Raw genomic sequence first — 25,349 nt, 5'->3', positions numbered from 1 at the left:
GTACACCACGCATTTTGTTCTGTCCTTTACTTCTTCTTTTTCTCACACTTCGTTAGCTCTAGAAAATCGATCCGGTTGCTTACTCAGATCCATACTGAATCTGTCATCCATCAAATAAACTTGGAAAGCGAATATTTTCCATAATCGTCCCTCAAATCCCATTTAAATGAGGATTTTGCAGTTGGGTCTTTTAGTAGCTTTGTTTTCTGGGGTGGCAGCCATTCTCATTTACATCACTGGACTCTCCAATCGTTGTGCGTATTTAATATACATACTTCCTTACTTCTTTTTTTCTTTTTAAAAAAAACTTTTTGGGTTTATTTTCATTGTTATTGTTTGTAGATGAGAATCATCAACTGTCAGGTGAAGATTGGGAAGCATTGCAATCTCTGCAAAGTGGTTTCCAGAAGTGTGTGGTCAGTCTACTTTTTCTTTTCTCTTCGTATTCTAACTATTGCTTGTTCACTTCAATAATCTTAACTTGGGTACTGTCATTTTATTTTTAAAAAAAAATTCTTGTTGAATTAATGTTGTATATAAGAAATCTAGTTTGATTATGTTATTTTTTTCTATTCTTCTTAATGGTTTGATTTGGTGTATTTGATAATTCATTCAGAGTGCAAACGGATTAGGTTTACAAGCTATAAGTGGTAAAGATTATTGCCAAGTAACACTAACCTATCCTAGTGACACTGACTCCAAATGGGTATGTGTCTGCTTTAACAATTCTATGAATTTATTTTTATATTCCAGAAATTTAGTTCTCTCCATTGGAATTGTTGTTTGAAATTCATATATGTAATCATGTAAACAGAGGGATCCTAACACTGGAGAAGTTGAAGGTTTATCCTTTGAGTTTAATCTTTGTGAAGCGGTGGCCACGTGGGAACAGGTGAGTGTGGTGATTTGTTTCTCCAATTTGGTTTAAGTTTTTCCCGTATAATGTTGCTTATTTAAGATTTGTTTTATTTCTTTATTGTTGATTTGTTATTTAGTGAGTTGATTGTTTAGGTGAGGAATAGCACTACAATACTCACTAGGGAGTTCATTGATGCTTTACCAAATGGGTGGGAGGAGTATGCATGGCGCAGGATTAATAAAGGAGTGCTACTGTGAGTACTCTTTTTGGTGACTAAAATATATGAGTAGTTGCTTCTACACAGTGTTTGCATCAATAGCATCTGATAAGGTTATGAAAGAGAATATAATGACATAACTGCTACATCTGATAAGTTTAAGACAGAGAATATGACGTTGCTGCTCATATACATTACATTCCTGAAGAAAGATGGATGATATAAATTTTTTCCGTCAGAATTCAGATGCCACTCTTTTTAGGATTCAGAGAACATCTAATTTCTGCACATATGACATTACTCAAAAGCTAAATTTACTTTTATATTTCAAATAGAATCTCATATGCGGTTTTTGGTCTGGATGTTTTACTTAGAGATACTTGATGTGCAGATTATTAGTATGTGCTTCTGAGATAAACTACAGCTGCAAAAGTTTTATGGAGTTTGTTTCTGTATTGCAGGAACCACTGTAAAAATAAAGCTTTATGTATGGAGAAGCTTTCACTTGTCCTCCCTGAAACACCACCTTATGTTCCAAGGCAGTTTGCTCGGTGTGCTGTTATTGGCAACTCCGGAGATCTTCTGAAAACAAGGTTTGGGAAGGAGATAGATAGCTATGATGTTGTCATTAGAGAGAATGGTGCCCCAATTGAGGTTAACTTTGGCTTTCCTTTTTTCTTTCACTTGGTTCTTTCTAATAATTTTTCTCACAATTTTTCCATATGTTAAATGTTCTATTGCAGAACTATACTGAATATGTGGGCAAAAAAAGTTCATTCCGGCTTCTTAATAGAGGATCTGCCAAAGCTCTGGATAAAGTTGTGGAATTGGATGGTATTGGAATTTTCCCACTTGTTGTTTACTTATTATACTTTCATAGTCATAGAAGCATGCTAAATATATGGATTTTACAGAAACAAGGCAGGAGGTCTTGATAATAAAAACTACAATTCATGACATTATGAGCCAGATGATTCGGGTTAGTATATTGTTTCCATCTAGTTCCTTTCTGTGGTTTTGATTTTTCTTCAAACTAGTACTTCTTGTTGAAACAGCTGTTGTATACAGCAACAGTAGTTTTTCTTAACACACATATGTACACATGCAAATGCTAACGCACAACACACCTATGATTTAACATTGCATTGGTTTGGAAAATGTTGATCCTTTTATCTGTAGGTGGATTGCCCGTCATTGTTATTACATTTTCTCAACCCCCCCTCTTCCTGCATTTATTGATCAAAATGATGTAAACGAATGTGTCTTTTTTCCTGTAAAAACTGTGGAGCTTCTTATGCAAAATTGACTGCTCAACCACATTTTTCAAAAAAAAAAATCCTATAGGAAACTGTTCTTTAAAATATTGATGTCTGAAAGACTGAAAGATGGAATTTTTAGCAACATGCTCTTTTCCCCTTTGCTGCCACTTTTTTTTTTCTTTTGACAAAAACTTCATAAACTTTTTTGTTGTTTTCATACGCAGGAAATTCCAATAAGAAATCCCGTATATCTCATGCTAGGTGCATCCTTTGGTTCAGCTGCAAAAGGTACTGGGCTCAAGGCTCTTGAATTTGCTCTCTCTGTATGTGATTCGGTAGATATGTATGGTTTCACAGTGGATCCAGGCTATAAAGAATGGTATTGTTCCTTTTAACTATCTTTCCCTGCAACTTAACAATTTAATTGTGCTTACCTGACAAAGAGGACCTTCATGATGTTCTCCTAGGACTAGATATTTCTCAGAATCTCGGAAAGGCCATACACCTTTGCATGGCAGGGCTTACTACCAGATGATGGAATGTTTGGGTGTATGCTTTCTCTCCCTCTCCCTCCCTCTTTATATTGAAATTATTACATGAGTTCTGTCATGGAGTTAATAATAAGAGAAGTTCTCCTTGTGTGACTATTAGTTGGAAGAGTACGAATTCTCTCTTTTTCATGATGTTACTGCAGTCCTATCATAATTAGCCTAGAGAAATCATTATTTTTGACAAATTTGCATTTGGTATTGTTAAGCTTATTAAAATCCATTCTCCAATGCGAGCTGATTCCAGCCGAGTGGTGAAGTGGCTGCCAAGTCGTAGTGCCATAAGAGCTGCTAGAATTGCATCAGAAAAATTGTTGAGGTAACAATGTTTTATTATTTCCTTTTTCATCATATGGTAATTAATACTGGGTGATAAGTCCGAGGCTGTATTATCCACCTTATGTATCATGCGGGCAATCACATGCACAATTATTGGCAAGTTGGACCCAGAACTTAACTCAATAATTAGGTTTTACAAGGGTCTACTAATACATAAGACATGCTCATGGTTGCGGAGACTTGCATGCGATAATCACTCTTAGCACACATAGAATGTTTGAGAACATCTGATCTGACCTTAAGATACTATAAAACAAAGATATTATTGCTCTTGTTATGGGTTAATTGCTGCTGAAGTCGGTTTTCCATGATCCAAATTGCTTCTAAAAGTTCATTTGCAGCTTTTATAAAAGCTAGAAGTTGCTCTTTTGAAAAACCTATTTGGCTCATTATTAGCTTTTCGAGGTAGACAACTGCTTAGAAGTGGAGGTGTAAGTGAACTAATATGTTCAATGAGCAGCTTGTGAACAAGTTTGGTTAAAGCTCGTTTAGGTTTGTTTATGAAACTTAACAAATAAGTTCAAACGATATCTTTAAGCTTGATTAATAATGAACTGAGTTTGAACATAGGTAAGCATGGCTCTTTTATGTTCACGGACAAGTTCGATAAGCTGTTCATCACAAAGTTTGATAAAAAGCTTGATAAGTGTTTGTTTAATTCTTTTTAACATCATTATTTTTAAGCTTTAATATCTTTCAATAAAGTTCAAAATATAATTTAATATTTACATCATTGAAAAGTAAATATTACCTATATTAAAGTCATACATAATCTTTTGAAGGTTTTTGCTAAAGAGTGCTGTAAGAGCACTCTTTAGGGTTAGTTAAATTACTATTTAGAGAAATATTCTTGTCTTAAATGCAGTACTTAATACAGTGATCTTAAAGAATGTCCTCAGGGCACTCAGTAGCAAAACCCTTTTTTGAAAAATAATTATTGTAGGGGAACTTTTTATGTGGTCCAACAGTGGTCATTTGTGATATTAAGACTTGAGAAAGAGAACAAAATCTCCTTTCCAGTCATTTTATCCTGCCATCCCACATCTGATGACAAAATGTGAGTGGGTGGTCCTTGTGCTCTATAGACAAAGTCATGCCCTTCTCCTCCATAAGCCAATGGTTGTCAGGGGTACTCAATGTGCAGGATCACAAGTGAGCCTTAGCATTGTCCATTGACCTTGAGTCTACCATTTGTGAGCTCAAAGACCCATTTTTATCGTGCTTTTGCTACAAGCTCATTAGTAGCTTGCGCTCTGCTAAATTAATTGAGCCAAATTCAAACAAAATTTTTGAAACTTGAATAAAGCTCTGCTCATGTACAAGATTGTAAAAATTTAGCTGATCCAAGCACAAACAAGGTGATGCTTGGCTCGGCTTGGTTCATTGACACCCATACTTAGAAGTTGCACAAACAGGTACTAATTATGTAAAACCTTTAGCTTTGCCTATATTGGCATATTGTTGCTCAAGAATCTTATATGGTGTTAATTAGTGACCATTACAGGTGTTGGTAAGATCTCATTGGATCTCATCACAAGAAATCTCACTGTAGTGGTCACCTGAATCTTGTATGGTGTTAATCAGTGACCATTATAGTTATTGGCAAGATCTCATTGGATCTCACCACAAGAAATCTCACTGTAGTGGTCACCAGTGTTAGTGGAGTTTTTTTTTTTTGAAAGTTGGTGTTAGTAGAGTTTTTAGTGCAGTGCATTAGATAACATATGATATAATGAAAACTACTCTGTTCCAGCTTAAAGCTGTGTTCCTGAAGATGTAATAAATGCAATTTCTTATTTCTGTAGGAGGGTTGGAGCAGGATCTGAAGACCTGCTTGGTTCGTGCTCAGTAATAAAGAAGCAAGTTAAAAGGAAACATTTGTCGGTCTCTAAGCTCAGAAAGGCTGCTGTTGACCATCAAAAATTTGTGAAAGGCACAACCATGTATCCTTTAGAGCACAGTCCTGGACATGGTCAGCTTTGCATAGTCCCAGTTGATTGAATCGTTGGTAACCGCGCTTGATCTTGACCTTCCTAACTGTGAAACTATTGCTGGATATAGTTCACAGAGACAAATTAAAGACTGAAAAAACCGAGGCCACTCTGGGCTACACTTGAAGCAGCCGCAACTGGCATACTCATCTTAAAAGATTCATTTTGGGAGTGAAAGCTTTCAGGCTGCATTGCCTTTTGAAAGCTCCCTTCAGTCGAAAAGCAAGTGTAGATTAGAAAGTCAGTTTTGCAAGGTTTCATGCGTAGATTCATTGTTATTTTTCGGTGCTAATAGGGTCTACATTGTATTTATGAATTCATGAGATTCTGATGTAGACGCTTTACCCATTTCATAAGGCATACAGTTGACTTTCTAGCATGTCTATCATTAGCTTGGTGCCTAAAATTTTTCCATGAAACTCAAACGAAGCAAAAGAGTAAGAAGTCAGGGTTGACAACAGATTCGCAAATCACAACTTGCACTTGAAATTTCTTGTGAGAATGTAGACAAAAAGCATTAATAGTACATGTGCTGAGGAGCAGGTCGGTATGTGGCACAGCAATTTTTCATTCGGACCTTTTTAAATGGTTGAAATTCCTAGGCATAATGACTAATAACTTTCTAGTGTCTATAGCGTGTTGATTCTGGATGACCCTTTGGCTGGAATTACTGAAATCTCATCTTGTCTTTGGCAAAGTCGGTGATTCCTAATTAGTAGGCTAAGGGCTATGGCCCCTTTTAGTTGACATATTGAATCAGGCTTTCTTCTGAATTTTGTGTGTGAATCAATATTGGTTGCATTAAGTATCAAAGATTTCTGGAAAGGAGATATGTAAATTTTGATAAATACTCGCATCATTAATTTAGCTAAATAGTCATAATTCTTTTGTCCTCTTAACTTTTCTCATTTTATTAGCATTAATATGAGTATCGGACCAAAACTTGTATAATAAATAGGATAGTTTTTTTAATGCTTTGACTGTCCTTTTACTAATCAAAACATGTTGAATACAGAATTTATAGTACATCCTCTTTGCTTTGTTATTATATGGTCCTCGAGACCATAATATGTTGCCGCATACAATTTCCTCATCTGAAAATCAATTACTCCAACGACTTGAAATAATATTGACAATCTGGAAAACCTTTTGTTCCCTTTCGGTAGGAAAAGGGGACACGCGTCACTAACCCAACATCTCAATTGACACACTCCAATTCCACTCTCTCTTCCTTTCTCTTTTCTTCTCCTCGCTTCATTTACTTCACTCTCTCTCTCTCTCTCTCTCCATCCAAAAGCCACCTTCTTTAATCACAACTTTGCCTTCCTCACTTCTTCACAAATAGAACAAACCCAGAAAAAAAATAATAGAAAAAGCCTAGAAAAATAAAAATGGCGGATATAAACCCATCGGACGGTCAGCTAAACGGCGTCGTCGGACCCCTCGTGGTGGCTTCATCTGAGACCGTTGGATCGAAACGCCAGAGACGTCCCAGCGTTCGATTAGGCGACATCGGCGGCGACCAACCCTACGATTCTCATATTCGAAGACCCTCGTCCTCTTCCGCCGCCGCGGCCGGCATCAAGCAATGGAAACACCAACCCCATCATTCCTTAAATCCCTCTGTCGCCGCTGCAAGTACTAAATCGTCCAAAACTCGCGCTCTAACCAATCTCAGCACTGACTTCAACACCAACAACGAAACCCTCGATGACGAAAGGGATGCTAACAACAATAACAGCAATTTAGATAGCGTCGCTATTGGTAGCTGGAGAGTCAAAGATTTCAAGAAACGGGGCTCCGCAACGAAAAGGGTCCGATCCAATTGGGTTTCCAAAATCGACGATTCCGGCGGCGGAGGGGGCGGAAACATCAGCATCAACGGCAGCAAAAACAACGCTAACAACAATAATGTGGAAACAGAGGACAAATACAGTGCCGGAGAAGATAACGATGATTTCGACATGGAGAACTCCGAAAGCCCCATGAAAGAGCGGAGTCCGATTCATTCGTTGGATAATCTGGGCGTCGATGGCAGTGAAAGGGAAGTTCTTTATCATGGGAGTAGTCAAAGGAGACCAATTCGGACTAGGGTTTCGGACGGGGTGGAGTTATCTGGGCCGTCTGATACCGACATTCGGCAGTGTGGGGAAGATGGGGTTAGGATATGGTTGAACAGTTTGGGGTTAGGAAGGTATGCCCCGGTTTTCGAGATCCATGAAGTGGATGATGAGGTTTTGCCTTTGTTAACATTGGAAGATTTGAAGGATATGGGAATAAATGCAGTTGGTTCTAGAAGGAAAATGTTTTGTGCGATCCAGAAGCTTGGGAAAGGCTTTTCCTGAGGTTTTTCATGATGGTTATAGGGTTTTTGAAAGGAGAAACTTATCAGCCATGGCAATGTAAGAGTTTGAACCTTATTAGCTTTTATGTTACCTTTCTTTTAATGTAGTGGTGGTAGGAGAATGAGTAGGTTCCTTTGTTAGTGTTTTTTTTTTTTCTTTTTATGTTGCACTATATGAATTTTAGTCTGGTGCAGATTTTTTGCAGTGCATTGTGCTTATGGTGCTTTCGTTAAAGTAGTGCTTACTATTGTTGAGAACCTTAATGAAAAACAAAGAGGGAATATCAGCTTTTCTTTTGGTTAAAGGAAAGTGCTTAACAAAATAAGGCAATTTCAAGCATATTCTTATGGTTTTCTCATTCGTTATGATTATGAAATGGAAATTATTCTCACAATTAGATAATATGGAACTGCTTTGTATTGTGATTATCATGGTGAATTCATACTGACAGTTGCAGCTATCACTCAAGAGGTGTTTCTTTACTCTGGTTATTGAAGACTCTTATTTTAAGAAGTTGTTAAGAGGAAACTCTTGTAACTGTTTATTTTGAATTACTATGGACTGGCTGTAGATATTTGCACTCCATCTGTTAGTTTTGTGCTCTTTGTGCATCTCTTTGGGAATATATGTATTAACATCTAAAGTACTTTATCTTAGTCATCCAGAGGTTACCTCTCACTATGCAAATTGTGTTTTAGGATCAATGATGATGTTTGAGTTTCTGTTTGCCTGAATTGCCCTTTGGTGTTTAGTGGGCTTTTGTTTTATCATGGTAATGTAAATGTTTAGTTGCTGCAATCAGATACCTAGTGCCAGTCACCTCAACATTCATTCCCAATGCTCATATTCTTGAAGGTTTCAACATGCAGAAGACATCATAATTTTTCTTTGTGGTATGGATATCTGCTTCTAATTTGACCATTAGAAATTTTTCCTTCTCTCTTGTCCTGGGCACGCCTTGCTAATATATGTGCTTCTGAAACAGTGAGTCTGAGAAAAAGGTGTAGCCATTTTTGTATGCTACATGAGTTAATATATTTTTTGTATTCCATTAAGTCCCTCACATTACTTAGTGATTTTGTCAAGTATATTCTAGTTATTAAAGAACTTGGCAAGATGGAGGGAAAGAAAAAACAAACAAACAAAATAGGAGTTGGTGCAGAAGGGATTACATGTCCAAGTGCTTCTTTAACACTATTGTATTTTTGTATTGCGTGACTTGATGAATTGAGGATAGGTATTACCGAAGAGAAGAGTAATCTTGAAGAACTTAGCTTATGTGGTCATGTGCATATGTGTTAAATATTAAGAAATTGAGTTTTAAGCTATTGTTGGGGTGAGAAGGAAATCCAAGTCCTACCTCTTTCTGAAACTTTTTCTGAATAGATCATTGATAATTGGGTAAATTACTCCTACCTCCCCAACTTTTTATCATAATTCACTCCAGGTCCATTAGTATTAAAAATGGACACTCCGCCCCAAAATCTTAAATACCGTTAACGGATTTTATAAAATTACTAAAATACCCATAAAATTAAAAAGTTAAAAATGTCAAAAAAATTCACCTTGAACTTTCAAACTCTCTTGTTCTTCTTGGAAGAACCAATTCTGCAGGTATTTTTTTTGTTACAAGAGTAACCATTTAGATGCCAGACGAAGTATTAAACTTGAGTGACTTTGGATTTTCACTTTGATTTTATTAACTTAGTTAAATTGTTGTGTTGTGTTTTGGAGCAATCATTTTGTTTGTTTAGAATGGTTGACAAGACTCTGCAGCATTTCTTTATATATTTCTATCAAGGATTTTCTACCAATTTGTTAGTTAACTTCAAAGCTTCGGGTAATCAAGCAAAACATTTGGCAACACTTTGATTAAGCACCAACCCACTACTGCCAAGAACCCACATTCTGAACCTAACCCACATCCCTCCCATCAAATCCATCCCAAATACAAGTAAAATTCTGGGTTCAGGCTTTACAAGCGAAGAAGCTTTCCCAAGAACCTCAAGACCAAATTGTTGAACCCAAATTTTGGCTCATACAATTCTGGGTTTTCTCTCCGAAAACCTGAAAAACTTTCCCCTAGCATTCTTGACTTCCCTTCTTTGGCTCTCAACATCTGTCACCGACATCTATGAAGTGAGATTCAGAGTCTAGGCTTGTCCCTCTTTTTCCGGTTACTTGAAAAAGAGCAACAACAGCTACTTAGATATTCATTATTGTTGGTTTTAGGTTAATCTCGGGACTATGCTTTTGTTTTGATCTGGGTTTTTGGGTGTATGGTAGGTTGAGTTTTTGTATAGAGGACTGATAAGCCAAAATGTTGTTCTGGTTGTGATACTGAGTTTGTATTGTCCAGTGTTGAGGTGAAGAATTTATTATGTATCTTTCTTCCAGTAGACATTTTTGGTAATTATTTTTATAGCAATACATACCCAGCTTTAAAAAAAAAAGTCATTGTTGTTGGGTTGATTTAAAGTTTTAACTGTGGGAAAATGAAAGACTCTGAAAATCTGGGGTTTTGGTTTTTGGAGAGTGGGATTACGAGTTTGGGTTGGGGGATTTGTTTGGTTGATTCAATTGTTTTAGTCATTGTTCTTGTTCTTTTTGGTTTGATTTGTCCGATAATTGAGGTCTCATCAAATTGCATTTGTGGTTTGATTTTAATGATAATTCTGGTTGAAGGATGAATATCCAACTGAGTCTTGAGATATCAATTGAGTCTTGAGATATTAGATGCTCAATGGAAGCTAAGTCCTGGTACAAATTCCATGAGAATTGTATTTCCATTGGAGAAGATGAACAGTACACAGAAGGGTAAAATGGTTATAAAGTTTGTGACGTATTATTGAAAAGCCAAAAACATTGACGGTAGGATGTATATGTCTAATGATATATATATATATTTTTGGGGTGAAGTGTTCATTTTCAATACTGATGAATCTAGGGTGAATTATGATCTAAAGTTAGGGAGGTACGAGTATTTACCCTTGATAATTTTATATTTATAGTTGTGTGAATTATTCCTGGACTTTGAAGTCCAACCTCTCATGCTTATTGTTCTTCTATGATGAATTGTTTGCCAGTGTGATGTAGCTGCCCATATTGAGGGATTTGTCAAGCATATAGCTCATGATTTGAATTAATTAAAGCCAAATCCAGTTTTGGTGGATCTGTTTTAGGAGCATATGCATGATTGTTTCTTGTTATATTCATTGGGTTCTTTCATGTGCAATTGTCTAGAATTGGGAATGAGATGCAGGGATGAATGGTTCTGGCATTGTTGTAGCATATATAAAAAACATAAACATATAAGGATTATGTGTTGACAGGAAATTGTCCATAAATCTCCATCTTGGTGAGGCAGTGTTAAAACTGGTTCCTGCATAGTGGCTTGGCAAAGTAGTATAGCTCCAATTGTACGCAAGTGCCAATGGGAGCCAATGAATGGAGTAGGCTGAGGCTAGCCAAAACATGAAAGGAGACGCCATGCATCAATGTTTCTCGAGTCCAGTAACAAAATTCTTGCCTCAAAGGAATTTCCTTCTTCATGTGCTTGTGCATGTAATAAAATTTGCTGTAAATTTGTTAGTGAGCCGATCATAATCATCTAAATTATTCTTTTGGCAGATGATGATTTTTCTTAGTTTATTTAATGATTCGATTACACTCTCAACTCGACTGCATTTTAGCCAATATCTTTCGCTTACACACTGTCAATGGTTGACTGACCTTGACCTTGACCTGTCCGTAATTTATGGATTACTAGATATTGGCTTGATCTGCGTGGCCAACTGTGTTTTAAGTTGCAAATGACTCGGGGGTTAACTTGCTCCCTTATTCGTGTGATGCGAACCTAGCATCTTTCTTCAGATAAAAGAAAGAATGAGCAATGTATGATGAGAGGGACAAGAGACCGATACTCTGTCAAAATATTTTCTATAGAAAGAAAAATTGGAAAAGTTTGCTGATAATGTAGAAGTTGATGGTGAAGCCTGTTTTCGTTGTCTTGAGGTCTCCTATTTCTACTTCAAAGATGAGACTTGTCGCGGGTTGGGAAGGAGAAAATGATCATACAATGAAATGAATTAAATTAGCACCTATACATTAAGTAGCGAATATCCCAAGAATATCATGCGCAAACCACAAAACGTAGGAACCTTAGGATACCGGGGCTATTGGGACTACAAACGAGTGACCGCTGAAGAAGAATCACTTGTTAGATTAAATCTACAGACGGGAAGCAATTCCAAGCAACTTTTCAACCTTTCACTCCAACTTGATTGTGTCTTTCCCCTGCTCCAGTTTCTTAGGCTCTGCAGGGAAGTATTTTATGCCCACCATATCCCCGACCTCACTGATAACCTGTCATGAAGAAAGCAATTACAATTAACCCTTGAAACCATCACCTTGTGCACACTAATTGATCACTCCAGTAGCAGTTTCTAATCCACATTATAACCAAGGTAGACCTGATATTTTTTAACACGACGCAAAAAGACACGGATTAAACAAGTTTTGAGTTTACCCTTAACGTGTTTCGTGTCTAATCATGTCTGACATGTTAAGACACGAAAATTTTCGTATCTTAACGTATCAAACACGTTTAAACACGTTTACTTAATTGTGTTATCGTGTTTAAACATATATACGTGTTTAAACGTGTATACATGACACGTTTATTACTCTATTAAACATTAAAAGTTAAAAATTATTTTAATTTTATATAAATAATTTTTAATAATTATTTGATGTGTATTTTAACTTTATATATAATAATGAATTTTATGTATATTATTTATATTAAATTTTATTATATTTGATATTATTATTATTTTTTATAATTATTTTTATAATTATAAATTTTAAATTTAAATAATAAAATTATATTTAATTATAAATATTTTTTTTTAATCATGTTAAACGTGTTAATCGTGTTAAATGTATTTTTAATCGTGTCCTGTCATATATTGACACGTTTAATAAACGTATAAAACGTGTAAATCGTTTTGTATCGTGTTACACGTGTATTAAACGTATACGTGTATGTGTTTTAAATTTAAGACACGAATATTAAACGTGTCGTGTTCGTGTTTAACGTTAACGTGTGTCTAAACGTGTCTGACACGTTTAAGATACGAAAATACGAATTGCTAGGTCTAAACCAAGGCAATAGAGTAGGGCAGAAGGAAGCAGAGAGCCAATAATTACCTCCAAGGCTTTAAGAAGGTCTTCCTTAGTATGTGCGGCAGATATACAGATACGTGCCCTGGCCAAAAGTAGTGGGGTGGCAGGGAAAGCAACTGTAACAACAGCAATCTGATACAGCATGATTACATTTTCAGCAACTGGTCAGTACACACTAGACAGAGAGATACATGCACTGTGAAAATAAATATGATGAATGGCAGAACTATACTGTCCAAATAAGTTAAAAGGACAGCTGAAATTGGCTTTAATCTCACATTTTGTTTGAGGCACTCTCGGGAAAATGCCGGGATCTTTGCTGGATTGTAAAGCATTATAGGCATCACAGGAGAATCATTATCTCCAAGAACCTCAAATCCCATCTTTTGCAGCTCTGACCTGAAAAAGTTGCTATTCTCACGTATCCTTGCAAGTTTTTGAGCCCCTAAATATTACACAAAAAAGCCTCAAGTCATGACAAAAAGATTTGAAGATCCAAATGTGAAATCACAATGGAAGTTCAACAGTCTTAGAAGGAGAAAACATCATACCTCTACTAGAACCATCCTCTCCAAGAATAACCTTTATTGCAGATATAATTTGCCGTGCAGCTGGAGGCGATATTGATGTTGCATATAGATGAGCAGGACAAGTGTACTTGAGATATTGTATAAGTTCCTGAAATTGACATGGGAACAAGTTAGTTACAAGATTTGTAGAACGAATCATGGATGATCGACAGAACCAAGCTAAACTTTTTTTTTCTCTTGAAGAGCAGAGAAAAGGAATTCATTAAAATAAGGGAGCAGGAAATCCCTTTGTGGGAACACAGGCCACAGAACATGAACTTAAAAAACAGAGGATATTGGTCAACATACCTCCCTTATGACTGGACATATTTTACCAATAGCCCCTGTAATGGACCCATGATTAGGCATTCAAAAGAATCATCCCTGCCTCAAAAGAACAAAAGCAGCAGCAAGAACAGTCCACCCAGTCCTATACATAATCACGGGGGACAAACAGCAAACCTAAGCTCTACTCTATCCACCTAGACTTATATTGCATATCAACATATATATCTTTTAATCCAATCCAGCATTTTCACACCCAATCAAAGAAATCACCAGCCATCATCACACTATAGAAACCCTCCAGTAACTGATACCAGACATATCAAGCTAAACTACAAATGGAACATTACAAAAATGACAACAGTGCAAGGCGACTTTAAAAGATCCAGGAAAGTTAGCGATTAGCAAAAGCAACAAACCTTCGATCCAGCAATATAACCACCACAAGACCCAAAAGATTTTGTAAAAGTTCCCATCATGATATCCACATCAGCAGTATCCACTCCTAAGAGCTCACATACTCCTCTTCCTGTTTTCCCAACTGCCCCAATGCTGTGAGCCTCGTCCAAATAAACATATGCCTGAAACAAATGGGAAATAGACACAACTTTCAGTTAAAGAAATAAAACATTATGGCTGAAAATACATTATAAAGTTGTTGGAAAAAAAAAAAAAAAAATGAGAGGAAATCATTAGAAAACAAGACATACATAGTATTCAAGTTTATGGGTTAAGGTAACTCAACCTCATTTAGCTTTTAGCAGTTGTTACAATGATTTTTCTTTTCTTTCCCATTATTACTTGATCATTAACCAAGCGGCAAAAAAAAAAAGAGACAAGGGCAGATTACTTTTAGGACAACCCAGAATGAATTATCAGGAGAACATGATTATTATATTAACTGCATCACCTTATACTTCTTGCATATTGCAACAATCTCAGGAAGTTTACAAAGTTCGCCTTCCATACTATAAATACCCTCCACAACAACAATTATCTTCTTCCACGGTCTATGTGTCCTGGGCTGTCCCTCAGCGATTTGTTCTCTGAGAACTTTCTCCAAATGAGAAGGTGCTACAATTAAAAAGACAAAAGTGATTTATTTATATCAGCATAGTGATAAGTCAGTTAATTAATTAATTCAGTTTAAAATACCACATACAACTTACTATTATGTTGAAAAACTCGGATAGTAGCTCCTGAGCCTCGAGCACCATTGACAATTGAGTTGTGGTTTAATGAATCACTAATAATCAACCCTCCCTGTAGATACATGCAAAGAAAAATAACAATGACAATAGTCACAGAGCAATGACCAAAAAAAAGTTTAGATATAAACATTTTACATGAAGAACGCTCATGCTACCATTGAGTTCATACCTTTCCCATTAGGACAGGAAGGATAGCAGAGTTTGTCACATAGCCCATGCCAAAGACTATAGCAGCTGGCTTCCCAACAAAGTTTGCAACACATTCCTCCAGTTCTTTATGCACTGTCGTAGTTCCTGGTGGGGAAAAGGCAGTGGACGATTTCAGATAACCAGGAATGTAACCAGATGGACTGCAAGGCAGAATTAAAAAGTACACCTCCATCAACGCGAGTACTACAGGTACTTGCTGAAAATCTATTTAATGAATCAATTACACGGGGTGTGCAATATTCATCAGATGCCGCAAAGCCAAGATAATTGTATGATCCCAAGTTCAGACACCTATTTATCTTGTCAGTTCGCCTGTAAGAGATGCAAATCAGGAAAATTAATCAACATAAGCTTGTGACATCAATATTTAGCAATCAAGCTTTTTATCTCAATCATTCACCTAAGAAGTGAGCAATGATCAGATGCCAAATTTTCTTTTGAATATTGTATAAATGCAATAACAAGACAAAGTCAGAATATACAGAAAACTGTTGTAGAATAAATGAAAGTGAGCTTGACATAGGATTGAAAAGTGAAAGCATAACAGAGGACTCACTTCATTGTTTTATTATTGTCATTGGAGTAGCGCTCAACAACATCAAACCATGCATCAGGAGCACTTGATATCGGTCTTCCAAAACAATCCTACAGAGGTGAAAATTTAAAACATGTTACCAGCATTATTACGCAACAGACAGTCATGTACAAGTTACATAGGAAGAAATTGCACAAAAGACCGTCTAGGATCAAAATGGAGCTACCTTGATCTTCAAAGATACAAAATGAACAACATTTAAGTGCTTCTACGCATAACGGATTAATAAATTACGATTAGGAACCAAACTTAGGATTCAAGCATTTAATTTCTCGAGTGAAATTATCTCTATTAAAGCTTAATTTGATAATTTGTCTTCAGACATCTCCAGGAAACTTAAATGAATCAAGAAATCATTAAGAAAAAGAAAATACCTGAATGCGATGATACAAGCGTCGAAAGTAGAAATCTTCAAGTCCTAAACAGATCGGAGCATATCCCTACATAATACCAAAAAAAAAAAATCGTCACGCAACTCTCTTCTATTTACGCAATTTTCAAACAAAATATATTCTGATAATGGCGATACTATTATTCTAAAAAATGAAAAACAAATAATAAGAAAGAAAAAAAAAGAACCTGGAGATTGCTGGCATGCCACCAATCAAAGATTTTCCTGAAGAAATCACGGAATTGGCCAAACGCGAAGAGAAGGCCATAGCTGAAGTAGGTGGTTAAAGCGGTCAAATACGGAATTGTGATCATTTTTTCCTTTCGAAGCTTTTTTAATCTCTCTGTCTCCTTTCTCTTTTTATCTCTCTTCACCAAATTAAGGGGAAACCAAACTATAATTTAGATCTGGAAATGAGAATTTTTAAAGATTTTATTTATTAATTTATGCTTGAAATGAGAGAGAAAATGAGATCACAGAGATTCAAAGAAGAACTTCACCAGGAGGGAGAGAGAGAGAATTGAATTGACCAGTCTCTCTTCCACGATATAATTTTCAACTTCCAAACATTAAAAAGAAAGAAAGAAAAGAATTTTGACTTCTGGTTTTGAGATAGGGACGATTCGCTTGTTTTGTAGAAAACAAGGGAAAATCGCGGCAAGAGGAATTTTCTCGACTAAATATAATGGGTTTAGGTTAAGAAAATTCTAATCAAAGGGCAAAAGGCCTTTAATGGACTGGGCCAGACCTTTTCTGATTATTATTCCTTTGAACTTTGTTCTTTGACATTTTGAGAGACACAAGATCATATATAATTTTTCCTCGTCTTTATTTAATTAAGGTTATCCATGCACCAAATTTTTTTGTATTGAACATGCCTAACATGCGAAACACACTGTCCCACGATGGAAATATCGACATTTCAATCTCTTTGCAACCCTATATGCTTCCAAAGCCAAAACCTACATTTGTCTCCTGCTTAATTGTCCCACCTAATTAACCAATATATGTATTAAAAGCAGTAGAACAACATTTCTATTAAGAGAATAGGTTAGTTGGATGTTGTTTCAGACACATAAATCACAGTTAACAAAAAGCCATGAACCTTATTCAAATCCTTGCCAAACCGAGAATTTGCTAAGCTTCCGATTAGGAAAATCATTATCTGCTATCCTTTTTGTTTGTTAGCTGATAATAAATGCCATAAAGTTGAACCTAGGACAAAAAATGTTGCTCAATAATGGTCGATGGTAACTCATAAATATTGTTAGGTGTACATCAAATATTCTGGTTAAACCTTAAATGAAACAAATTTGAAAGGTCTGGTCCCAAGCTCAAGAGCTACTCTACGAAAAAGCAGAGGCCCTTCTTTGGAAAACAAATGGGCTCCTTCAGTCTCCAAGGTGAAATCTAGTTCTTGCTTCCCTTGGCAGTTGGCAGCGGCTGGTTTTGAAGGTGGTGAAGCAACTGGGTAGGCCAACAGAACAACAGTGGAGATGACAGAAACCTGAAGCCCATGATTTGTCAATAAACTCTGCACATTGGAAGGAAGAAAAGTGAAGCAGAGAAGGAAGTAAATTTATAGAAAAACTTCCTTTTTACTAGGAAAAATTCTCGCTCACAATAAGTTCATTATGATGTTATAAATCTGAAAGTTTATTGTGCTTTCGAGTTTCAATAAATTCAATTGGCCCTTTTTCAACAAGCATTAAACCAATTAAATTTATTTTATGTAAAACATGGCAAGAAACTGAACCACTCATGCAATCATTTTGTTTCAGTGATCCAGTTTATGGTTCTTGTTAAAGTAGCATCTAAAACCAATAATGAACAAGACACTTCTACTCCAAAGATCAGGGAAACGCTAGCTTGTAGGCCACAGGTCGTTTCGTCATATGGATAAGAAATATTTAAAGAGGATATCTAATACATGAAGCCTGAAACAACATTTAGAAAATGGCAAGAACAATCCTTACCTCCGCCTGAAATTTGGGTCACCATGATAAATGATTGAATGGAGAAAATATCAGTAAATTCGACACGATTAGACATATTCAACAGATTAAGTTCCAATAAGAGTTTACCCGTTCAAAATTGTCCTCTGGGAATTCAATCAGCAAAGATATATACCCAATGGAAGACCGTGATTTGAATATGCTACCTGCAAAAAACCAAACACAGACTCAAGATATTGAAACTCAATAGATGAAAAATGATTTGAAATAAAGGGAGGGGGATGATCCCTTCTGCCTACCAATCTCTCTTTCTTAAGCCAGTTTAAAATCGATTTACTGTGGACAATTTAGTGATTGCTATAAGTTCGAGTTTGTAGACATGAGACATGGAGGCGGGTAAGAGTGCAGCACATCAACAGCTAATAATGTAGTTTAATTACTATTTATACATATTGTTGCTAGGAATGTACCTTAATTAGTAATTTTGCGAAGACTTTTTGCCTTCTTTTAGTGCAATATAAGAAGCAAATAATAATTAACGAAAAGAATCTCAAGCCCTTTTTAAGTAATGGACCCCATTATTAAACCCCACAGCAATCCCTTGGTTAAATCATACTATGCAAACAAGAGTATAATGCAGTGTGAGCAGTAGGCATTATTCTGACACAAGGTTACCATCCATCACTAATGAGACTGAAATTAAAGACCTCTATTAAAGCACTTGATAATTAATTTTTCCTACCCATATATCCTTCACCCAATTCACCTCAAAGAACGAATAAATAAGTGCTCTAAGCAAAATTTGAAGCTCAAACTCAATACTTCTTATGCCTGACGGGGATGGTACATGCTTTTAGATAACACATATTTGGAAACTTCTGGGAACTTGCATTGATTTTTTTTTTTTTTTATGCATGGAAGAGATGTAGGTCAAGCATGAAAGATAAGAGCCAGTCAGGATAGCCAAAGGAGACTGCCCAGAAACCATTAAAAGGACTCTGATGAGATTTATCAGATTCAGCTTTTCTTTCCTCAAAATCCTTTTTGGATATAGGCAAGTCATCCTTGGCTACCCAACAAGACTCTTAATCTCCATACAAGACCGCTCTTCCTCCCTCAATTTGCTACTTGGGTGTTGGATATGCACAATCAAGCATTGAGAAAGCTCTATTTATAGCCATTGACAAGTGAAAAGAAATTGGATTCCAATTGCTGCAAAATTAGCTTCCTTGCGCTAAGCCTTTGTATTTCCCCTTATCCTTAGCTTTATTTGTCATCACATCGCAAAATTCAACCACCAAACGTGGACATGACAGAATATATTCCAATGAATTTAAAGGTCCAACCATATCATCAACGTTCGTTCTGGCTATATCTGTTGTTTTCACTACCGTCCAGCATGATTGAAAATACCCTTAATTTGAGGTCAAACAGAGTACCAGGAAGAAATATTATTAAAAAGAAAGGAACTGAGCAAGAAAGGGAAAAATCTTAGCCCTCTAGCAATGTCCATGGGACATGTTGGTTAAGCAACTTGCACTGAATCAGTTCATTTGACCTTCAAAGACTTTCAAAGGGTGAAAACGATGTTTAATGATTCTCATGTTTTAGTTGTTCCAGCATGTTTAGGCCTTAAGCTCCAAGTTCATTGCCACGTTAGCATTCCCTTACTATTTGAAGAGTAATTTTTATCCCTCAAGTAAAGAAGAAGGACAAAAGCTGCGATTCTGAATTCAGTGACGAAAGTCAGAGTCTGATGGATGTTTGTCTTTGAACAAAAAACAGGGTGGGTTCAAAGTCAGCTCTTGACGTCCCTTTTTAGGGATTTTTTATCAGCGAATAACATTCGCTTAATTCCAATATCAATGATAAATGTCAAAAGCCTTTCAATGTCCATTACCCGAATCAATAAAGCTTTATTAATTTGTTCCAATTTGACTCAAATGCGTGTCAACATCGCATCATTTGACTCTTTCAACTTCTGGTTTTCAAATACGTGGCATAATTTTTGGCAATCTCTTTTCATTATTCCAAGCTTCTTGGGTTCAAAAGTACCGCCCCAGCAACACCTATCAATCCTTCACTTGCATACGACTTTATACCCTTTGGGTTCTCATATGGAATCTCAAGGTATTGTTGTAACTTGAAAAGTGGATTGACGTATCTCTGCTTGCCAAGCCAACAAGCCACATTCTTCTTTTTATGTCCTCGTTAATACTGCTTGTATTTCTTAAGTTGGGAGCAGAGTAGGGCAATCCTACGACCCAACTAATGTAGGCATGTAAACATTAGAAATACCATTATTAAATAAACTTCAAATGTCGATTGGGTACAGTGCTTGATCACGTTCCTCAGGTGGTAACACAGGAAATGAATGCATTTCTAGTTAAAAAAGTTCCTCAACTAGTTGCTTATGAAGTACCATATCCTCATGGCTTCAGTGGAATATTCTTTCAAAGATTTTGGAGCAGTATCAAGGTAAATGTGGCTGATACCAGAACAGAAAGGGCCTGAATTGGCCTCTCCCTTTGGGCCAGTAAGACTCTGCAACTCTGTTTAGAAGGTTATTTCTAAAGAAGTCTCCTGAACACAGAAAACCAATGTGCTTTTGTGGTTAATAGGCGTACTCTTGATAACGTTATCATTTCTCGTGAAGCCTTTCCATCATTTAAAGATGAAGAAAACAAAAAATAAGAAATATGAGCTGGCCCTCAAACTTGACATGAACAAGGACTTCTAATAAAGTAGAATTATTTAGATAAATATGAAAATGATATGATTTATTAATAAAATACATATATTGTTATGTTTAATAATTTTGTAACATAGCATGATTAATATATTTATTAAATATATCAGGTTAAATTTTATACGACATGACACTATAAGATTTATTTACACGATTAATACAATTAAAATTTATATGACTTATAACACAATTAAAATACAATTAAAATATAATTTTGTTATTTTAATTTATAATAAAAATTATAAATATCATAATATTTATCAAATATAATAAACTTCAACATCAATAAATCTTAATCATTATAAAAATATTAATATTTATATAAATCAATAAACTAGTCTTAATTGTGTACTAAACATAATTATCTAATACATGAACATGACTAAATAAATAGATATTAAACAAATCATATTTATTTATGGTATTTCTAAATTATTATTTTAAATATTTTTAATTATATTAATAAGATTTATTTAATTTGTAAATATATAAAAATTCTAATTACATAGAGTATTTTCCTTAAATTCTAATTGTATTGAATGAATTTTTTAATTCTAATTGTATAACATAATTTAAAAATTAATATTATATATAATTAAAATGCTAATTATCTTTTATATATAAACCCTTGCAATTATAATTGAATTAATTTTTGATAAACAATTAAAAAATATTGGTATTTTTTATATTAATTATTATTCAAAAATAAATAAAAGGGAATAGATACATATAAGGTGTGAAATTGAATTGGATTTTCACTTTAGGCCTAAGGATGACAAGACGAGTGATTAGGATGATTTGATCTGATTGCTGAGATTATGGGAACAACGAAGGTTTTCACTTTTAGCTCTTGTTGGCCCAAACCGGAAACACGAGGGCTTCTCAGAATGGCCATTTCCTTCCCATATTTTTTCTTTTAAAATTTTTAATAAAAGATAATAGCACCGGCGGGGATAGTATAATACATCATTGCCTAATCATTGTACCTCTGCACCCATTGCCGACACCGTCTGACTGCCTAAAATAAGCAATGCTACTACTGCGTTTTCTTTCCTTAACAGCACGTTTGGTTCTCGAAATAGATAGAAATAGAATAGAATAGTTATTACGTGAAAATATAATGAGATGGGAATAGAATAGAATAAGTATTATGTAGTTTGATATGATGAATGGAATAGAGTAGGAATAATTATTATGACTTATTACAGTATTTGATTGATAACAATAGCTTTGAAATAAGAAAGGAATAGAAAATAAAAAAACAAAAATACCTTTTATTATATATAATTATTTTTTATTTTATTTTTTAAATATTAATAATTTATAATTAATTAAAATATTAATAATTTAAATATCAATATTTTAATATAATTTAATTACTTATATTTTAATTAATAATATTTTATGTATAAATTACTATTATTTTGATTAAAATATTAATAATTTTTATTTTTATTTTTATTTATACTCATTAAAAATTAAATATATTAATAATTTAATAAATAAAACATTAATAATTTAAAATATTAAATATTTAATATTTTAATCATATTAATATTAATAATGTTTCAATTATATATAAAATATTAATATTTTAAATTTTACAAATAATTTATTCTTTTTTATTCTATTTTTGCCTTTTTTTTTTCATGGGCCGGTCGCCGGAAAGGCAACCGGTGTAACAAAACGCCGATCTGGCTCACCATCTGGCCGGATCTGGCCACTATGGCGTCAGATCGGCGTTTCCCCACGGTTGGATCTGGCCGTGGAGTGCCAGATCTGGCTGGATCTCGGTTCAATATTATCGAAAAGGACTAGATCGACATTTTCCGATCATATTCGGTTGCTGCCGTCGCCGTCGTCGGTGTTGAGTTCCAGTTAGAGAGAGAATGAGAGAGGGAGAAGAGAGAGAAAGAAAAGGGAAAATGAGAGAAAAAAAGTATTTATAGGTATAGGGTTGTAATATTTTTAGGTTATAAGGGCTATTTTGGTCATTATATATTTGAAAACTATTCCATGAGCCATGGAATAGCTATTACTGGGGAGGGGGAAGGGAATAGCTATTACTGACTTTTAACCTATTTGACAGAATTTTTATTCTTGCGAAATTGCTATTCCGTATTTCAATTTGGTATCAAACGAAGGAATAGGAAATGATCGAGAATAGAGGAGAAATAGCATAACTATTCACCGTACCAAACGTGCCATAAATGATTTAGTTGCCTTTGATATGACAAGAAACCAACTCCTCCCAACTTCTCCCACATGACATAGACCGAACCAAAACGTGGATGATGCATTATTGGGCTGTCATTATTGTCATGGCCCAATGCTTACAATTCAACACTAGCACAATTTAGTTTCTTTAAGAGTTCACTTTTATATATTGTTGATAGAAAGAAATGTAAGACAAAAGATGAACTTAGTACTGAAAGATTTTGTTTAATGATAAATTTATGCCTTATTTTATAAAAAAAATTGGTTCCTAATGTTTAGACTAAATCATTCTACTTAACAAAAAAATAAAGTTAAGAATATATATGATTTTTATGCATTGTATCACTTCTTATAAGATAAGTATGTTATGTGTAAAGTAAGTAAATATTTCAAATATATTATTTAATCCTATTATATTTTATTTAATCAAGTATATTATTTTTATATTACACATTATTCAATTTCATTCTTTTTCTTTTTTGAAATAATAAAAACAATAATATGATATAAATGATTTTTTTAATTTATTTAAGCAAGATTTTAAGCGTATTGCATTTACCATATAAAAATAAAAGAGTTAATTTTTTTTGGAAGAAAAAAAAATTTTAAATCAATTTGAACATTTCTATTATAATTAATTATATATTTTTATTTTTTATTATCAAGAACGAATAGTTTATAGATACATTTTTAACTAAAAAATTCACATATGATTGTATCAATTATATGATAATTAAATATTTTAAATATATTATTTAATCATATATCTGTCTTTAAATAATGCTTAAGGTCTCTATTTAATGGTATATGAGTATATATATTAGTAATATAATAATAGATTTTCTACTTCTCCAACCCTTAGCATGAATAACTGAATAAAAATGCCGTAAAAATTCTCGACCGTTCAGATGTCTAGCAGCTTGACCAAGTCATCGTCTTTGTTTTGCTATATCTCTGCATAGGAAGATGCCCACCAATTTCACGACTTTGCATACAAAAAAAGTCTCCAACATTTGACTTGATGAAAATTATTTTATAAGTTACTACTTAGAAAACCCAAATTGTCAACTCTCCTCTCAACTGCTTTTAGGATGTATCCTGTCACTTCAAAACTTGCTTATTTATGCTTTAATAACCAAAGTTGTTAAATTATGCACCAAATTATTAATGCCGTTATTGAGCAAAGCAAAAGACTAACACATTAATTAATTATAAATAATTCTTTTTAGCATGAAATCAGCATAGACTTTTCAGTTAGGATGAGAATGAGAATGCATTTGTTAAATTAGAATTGAAATTTTCTATTTGTCCAGATTTTAATGAGATACCTACCTGATTTTGATGCTAAACTTAATAAATGTAATTCTTCTAATTTCAAATAATGGGTTAAAAAATTCAATATTGCTGCATGAATTTCCAATCTAGTCAAACTACAAAACCGAAGGAGCTGCTGTTCCGTCGGCTGGTGTAGTTGATACGCACGAATCCAAGCCCATGAACAAATGTTAATGGGCCCCAAAGACATTTATAACTTCGTCAAGGCCCACCGAGTCAGAAATTAATCATCACTCAAGGTAGATAATGGTTGGTAGGACAATCTGACGATCGTAAAAGGGCTGTGACAGTAAAAATGAAAGTTGATGTGACTGAGAATAGGAAAATTCACTGTCCGACCTGTCATTTGCAATAAAATAAAAGAAAGGGCAGATAGGGTATTTACTTGGAAAGGGCTGGATCCCACCGCTTTAAGTCTTTGAATTTCTGTCAGCCCTCCGATTCTGTGTCTCTGACTGCTATCCTTTTCGGCTCAATTTCCAATCATCACAGAAACCTCCTCACCCTTTATTATCTCTCGATTTTGTTGTGCCGTGTATTCCACTCTCCTATCCAGCATCTCTTCCCCTTTTGACTCGGTCTTTTTGGTGGGAAACATAAAATAATGGTTTTTATTATTATTATTTTGGGTTAGTAACAGCATTTTTGCTTGAACCTCTTCCAAAATACTATCAAACAAAAAGAAAGCACTTTTTATCAAATGGAGGGACGGACGTAAATAATAGTAGCAGTGGAATCAAGCAAATGTCACTAATTGCATGTTAAAAACATTTGAGATAGACAAGTGGGATATAGATGATCACATAGAATAATATCATGTTCTAATAAATAATGTATTAATTAAATATAGTACTACCAATGGACATGATGTTTGTCTATTAGGTTGTGAAAGGAAAATAGACAACAATTACTTAGTTCAAAATTTATTAGTTTGAGAAAACAATGAAATTTATTTCATGATGAACCCAATTTCAAAAAAAAAAATCCTCATTTAAGGTAAACATTATGCATTTGAAGCAATGATTCAAATTCAAAACCATGGTTTGAACTTATGAATTTATTTGCATTAATTTCATGATCCAACAAA

The 25,349-nt window shown here is 34.5% G+C and overlaps 3 protein-coding genes across 4 annotated transcripts; 2 read left to right on the top strand and 1 right to left on the bottom strand.

The window, feature by feature from the left end:
- Positions 1-5,592, top strand: LOC18605181 (Glycosyltransferase family 29 (sialyltransferase) family protein). The gene is made up of 12 exons (XM_007038036.3): positions 1-254; positions 343-416; positions 617-706; positions 815-892; positions 1,012-1,112; positions 1,538-1,730; positions 1,820-1,910; positions 1,991-2,055; positions 2,560-2,714; positions 2,803-2,884; positions 3,093-3,202; positions 5,028-5,592. Exons 1-12 carry the CDS (start codon positions 167-169, stop codon positions 5,221-5,223), a joined length of 1,323 nt encoding a protein of 440 aa, XP_007038098.3. The 5' UTR covers positions 1-166; the 3' UTR covers positions 5,224-5,592.
- A 767-nt stretch (positions 5,593-6,359) lies between these two features.
- On the top strand, positions 6,360-11,234 carry LOC18605180 (uncharacterized). Of its 2 annotated transcripts, none has more exons than XM_088804441.1 (2): positions 6,360-7,615; positions 8,010-9,118. In XM_088804441.1, exon 1 carries the CDS (start codon positions 6,605-6,607, stop codon positions 7,556-7,558), a length of 954 nt encoding a protein of 317 aa, XP_088660567.1. In that variant the 5' UTR covers positions 6,360-6,604; the 3' UTR covers positions 7,559-7,615; positions 8,010-9,118. The 2 variants fall into 2 exon arrangements, with proteins under 2 accessions (XP_088660567.1, XP_007038097.3); XM_007038035.3 differs by lacking the exon at positions 8,010-9,118 and adding an exon at positions 10,891-11,234 and having other exon boundaries at positions 6,361-7,615.
- A 247-nt stretch (positions 11,235-11,481) lies between these two features.
- Positions 11,482-16,665, bottom strand: LCB2 (long chain base2). Its single transcript, XM_007038034.3, has 12 exons — positions 16,195-16,665; positions 15,990-16,055; positions 15,577-15,665; positions 15,187-15,332; positions 14,980-15,104; positions 14,769-14,862; positions 14,510-14,673; positions 14,019-14,180; positions 13,297-13,423; positions 13,024-13,190; positions 12,770-12,877; positions 11,482-11,923 (listed from the first exon to the last, which is right to left on the bottom strand). Exons 1-12 carry the CDS (start codon positions 16,318-16,320, stop codon positions 11,828-11,830), a joined length of 1,470 nt encoding a protein of 489 aa, XP_007038096.3. The 5' UTR covers positions 16,321-16,665; the 3' UTR covers positions 11,482-11,827.
- Positions 16,666-25,349: the final 8,684 nt, after the last annotated feature.

Source organism: Theobroma cacao, chromosome 3, assembly GCF_053813885.1.
Source record: "Theobroma cacao isolate CCN51 chromosome 3, ASM5381388v1, whole genome shotgun sequence".
Classification (NCBI taxonomy): Eukaryota; Viridiplantae; Streptophyta; class Magnoliopsida; order Malvales; family Malvaceae; genus Theobroma; species Theobroma cacao.
This window is presented reverse-complemented; position numbering and strand designations above follow the sequence as displayed.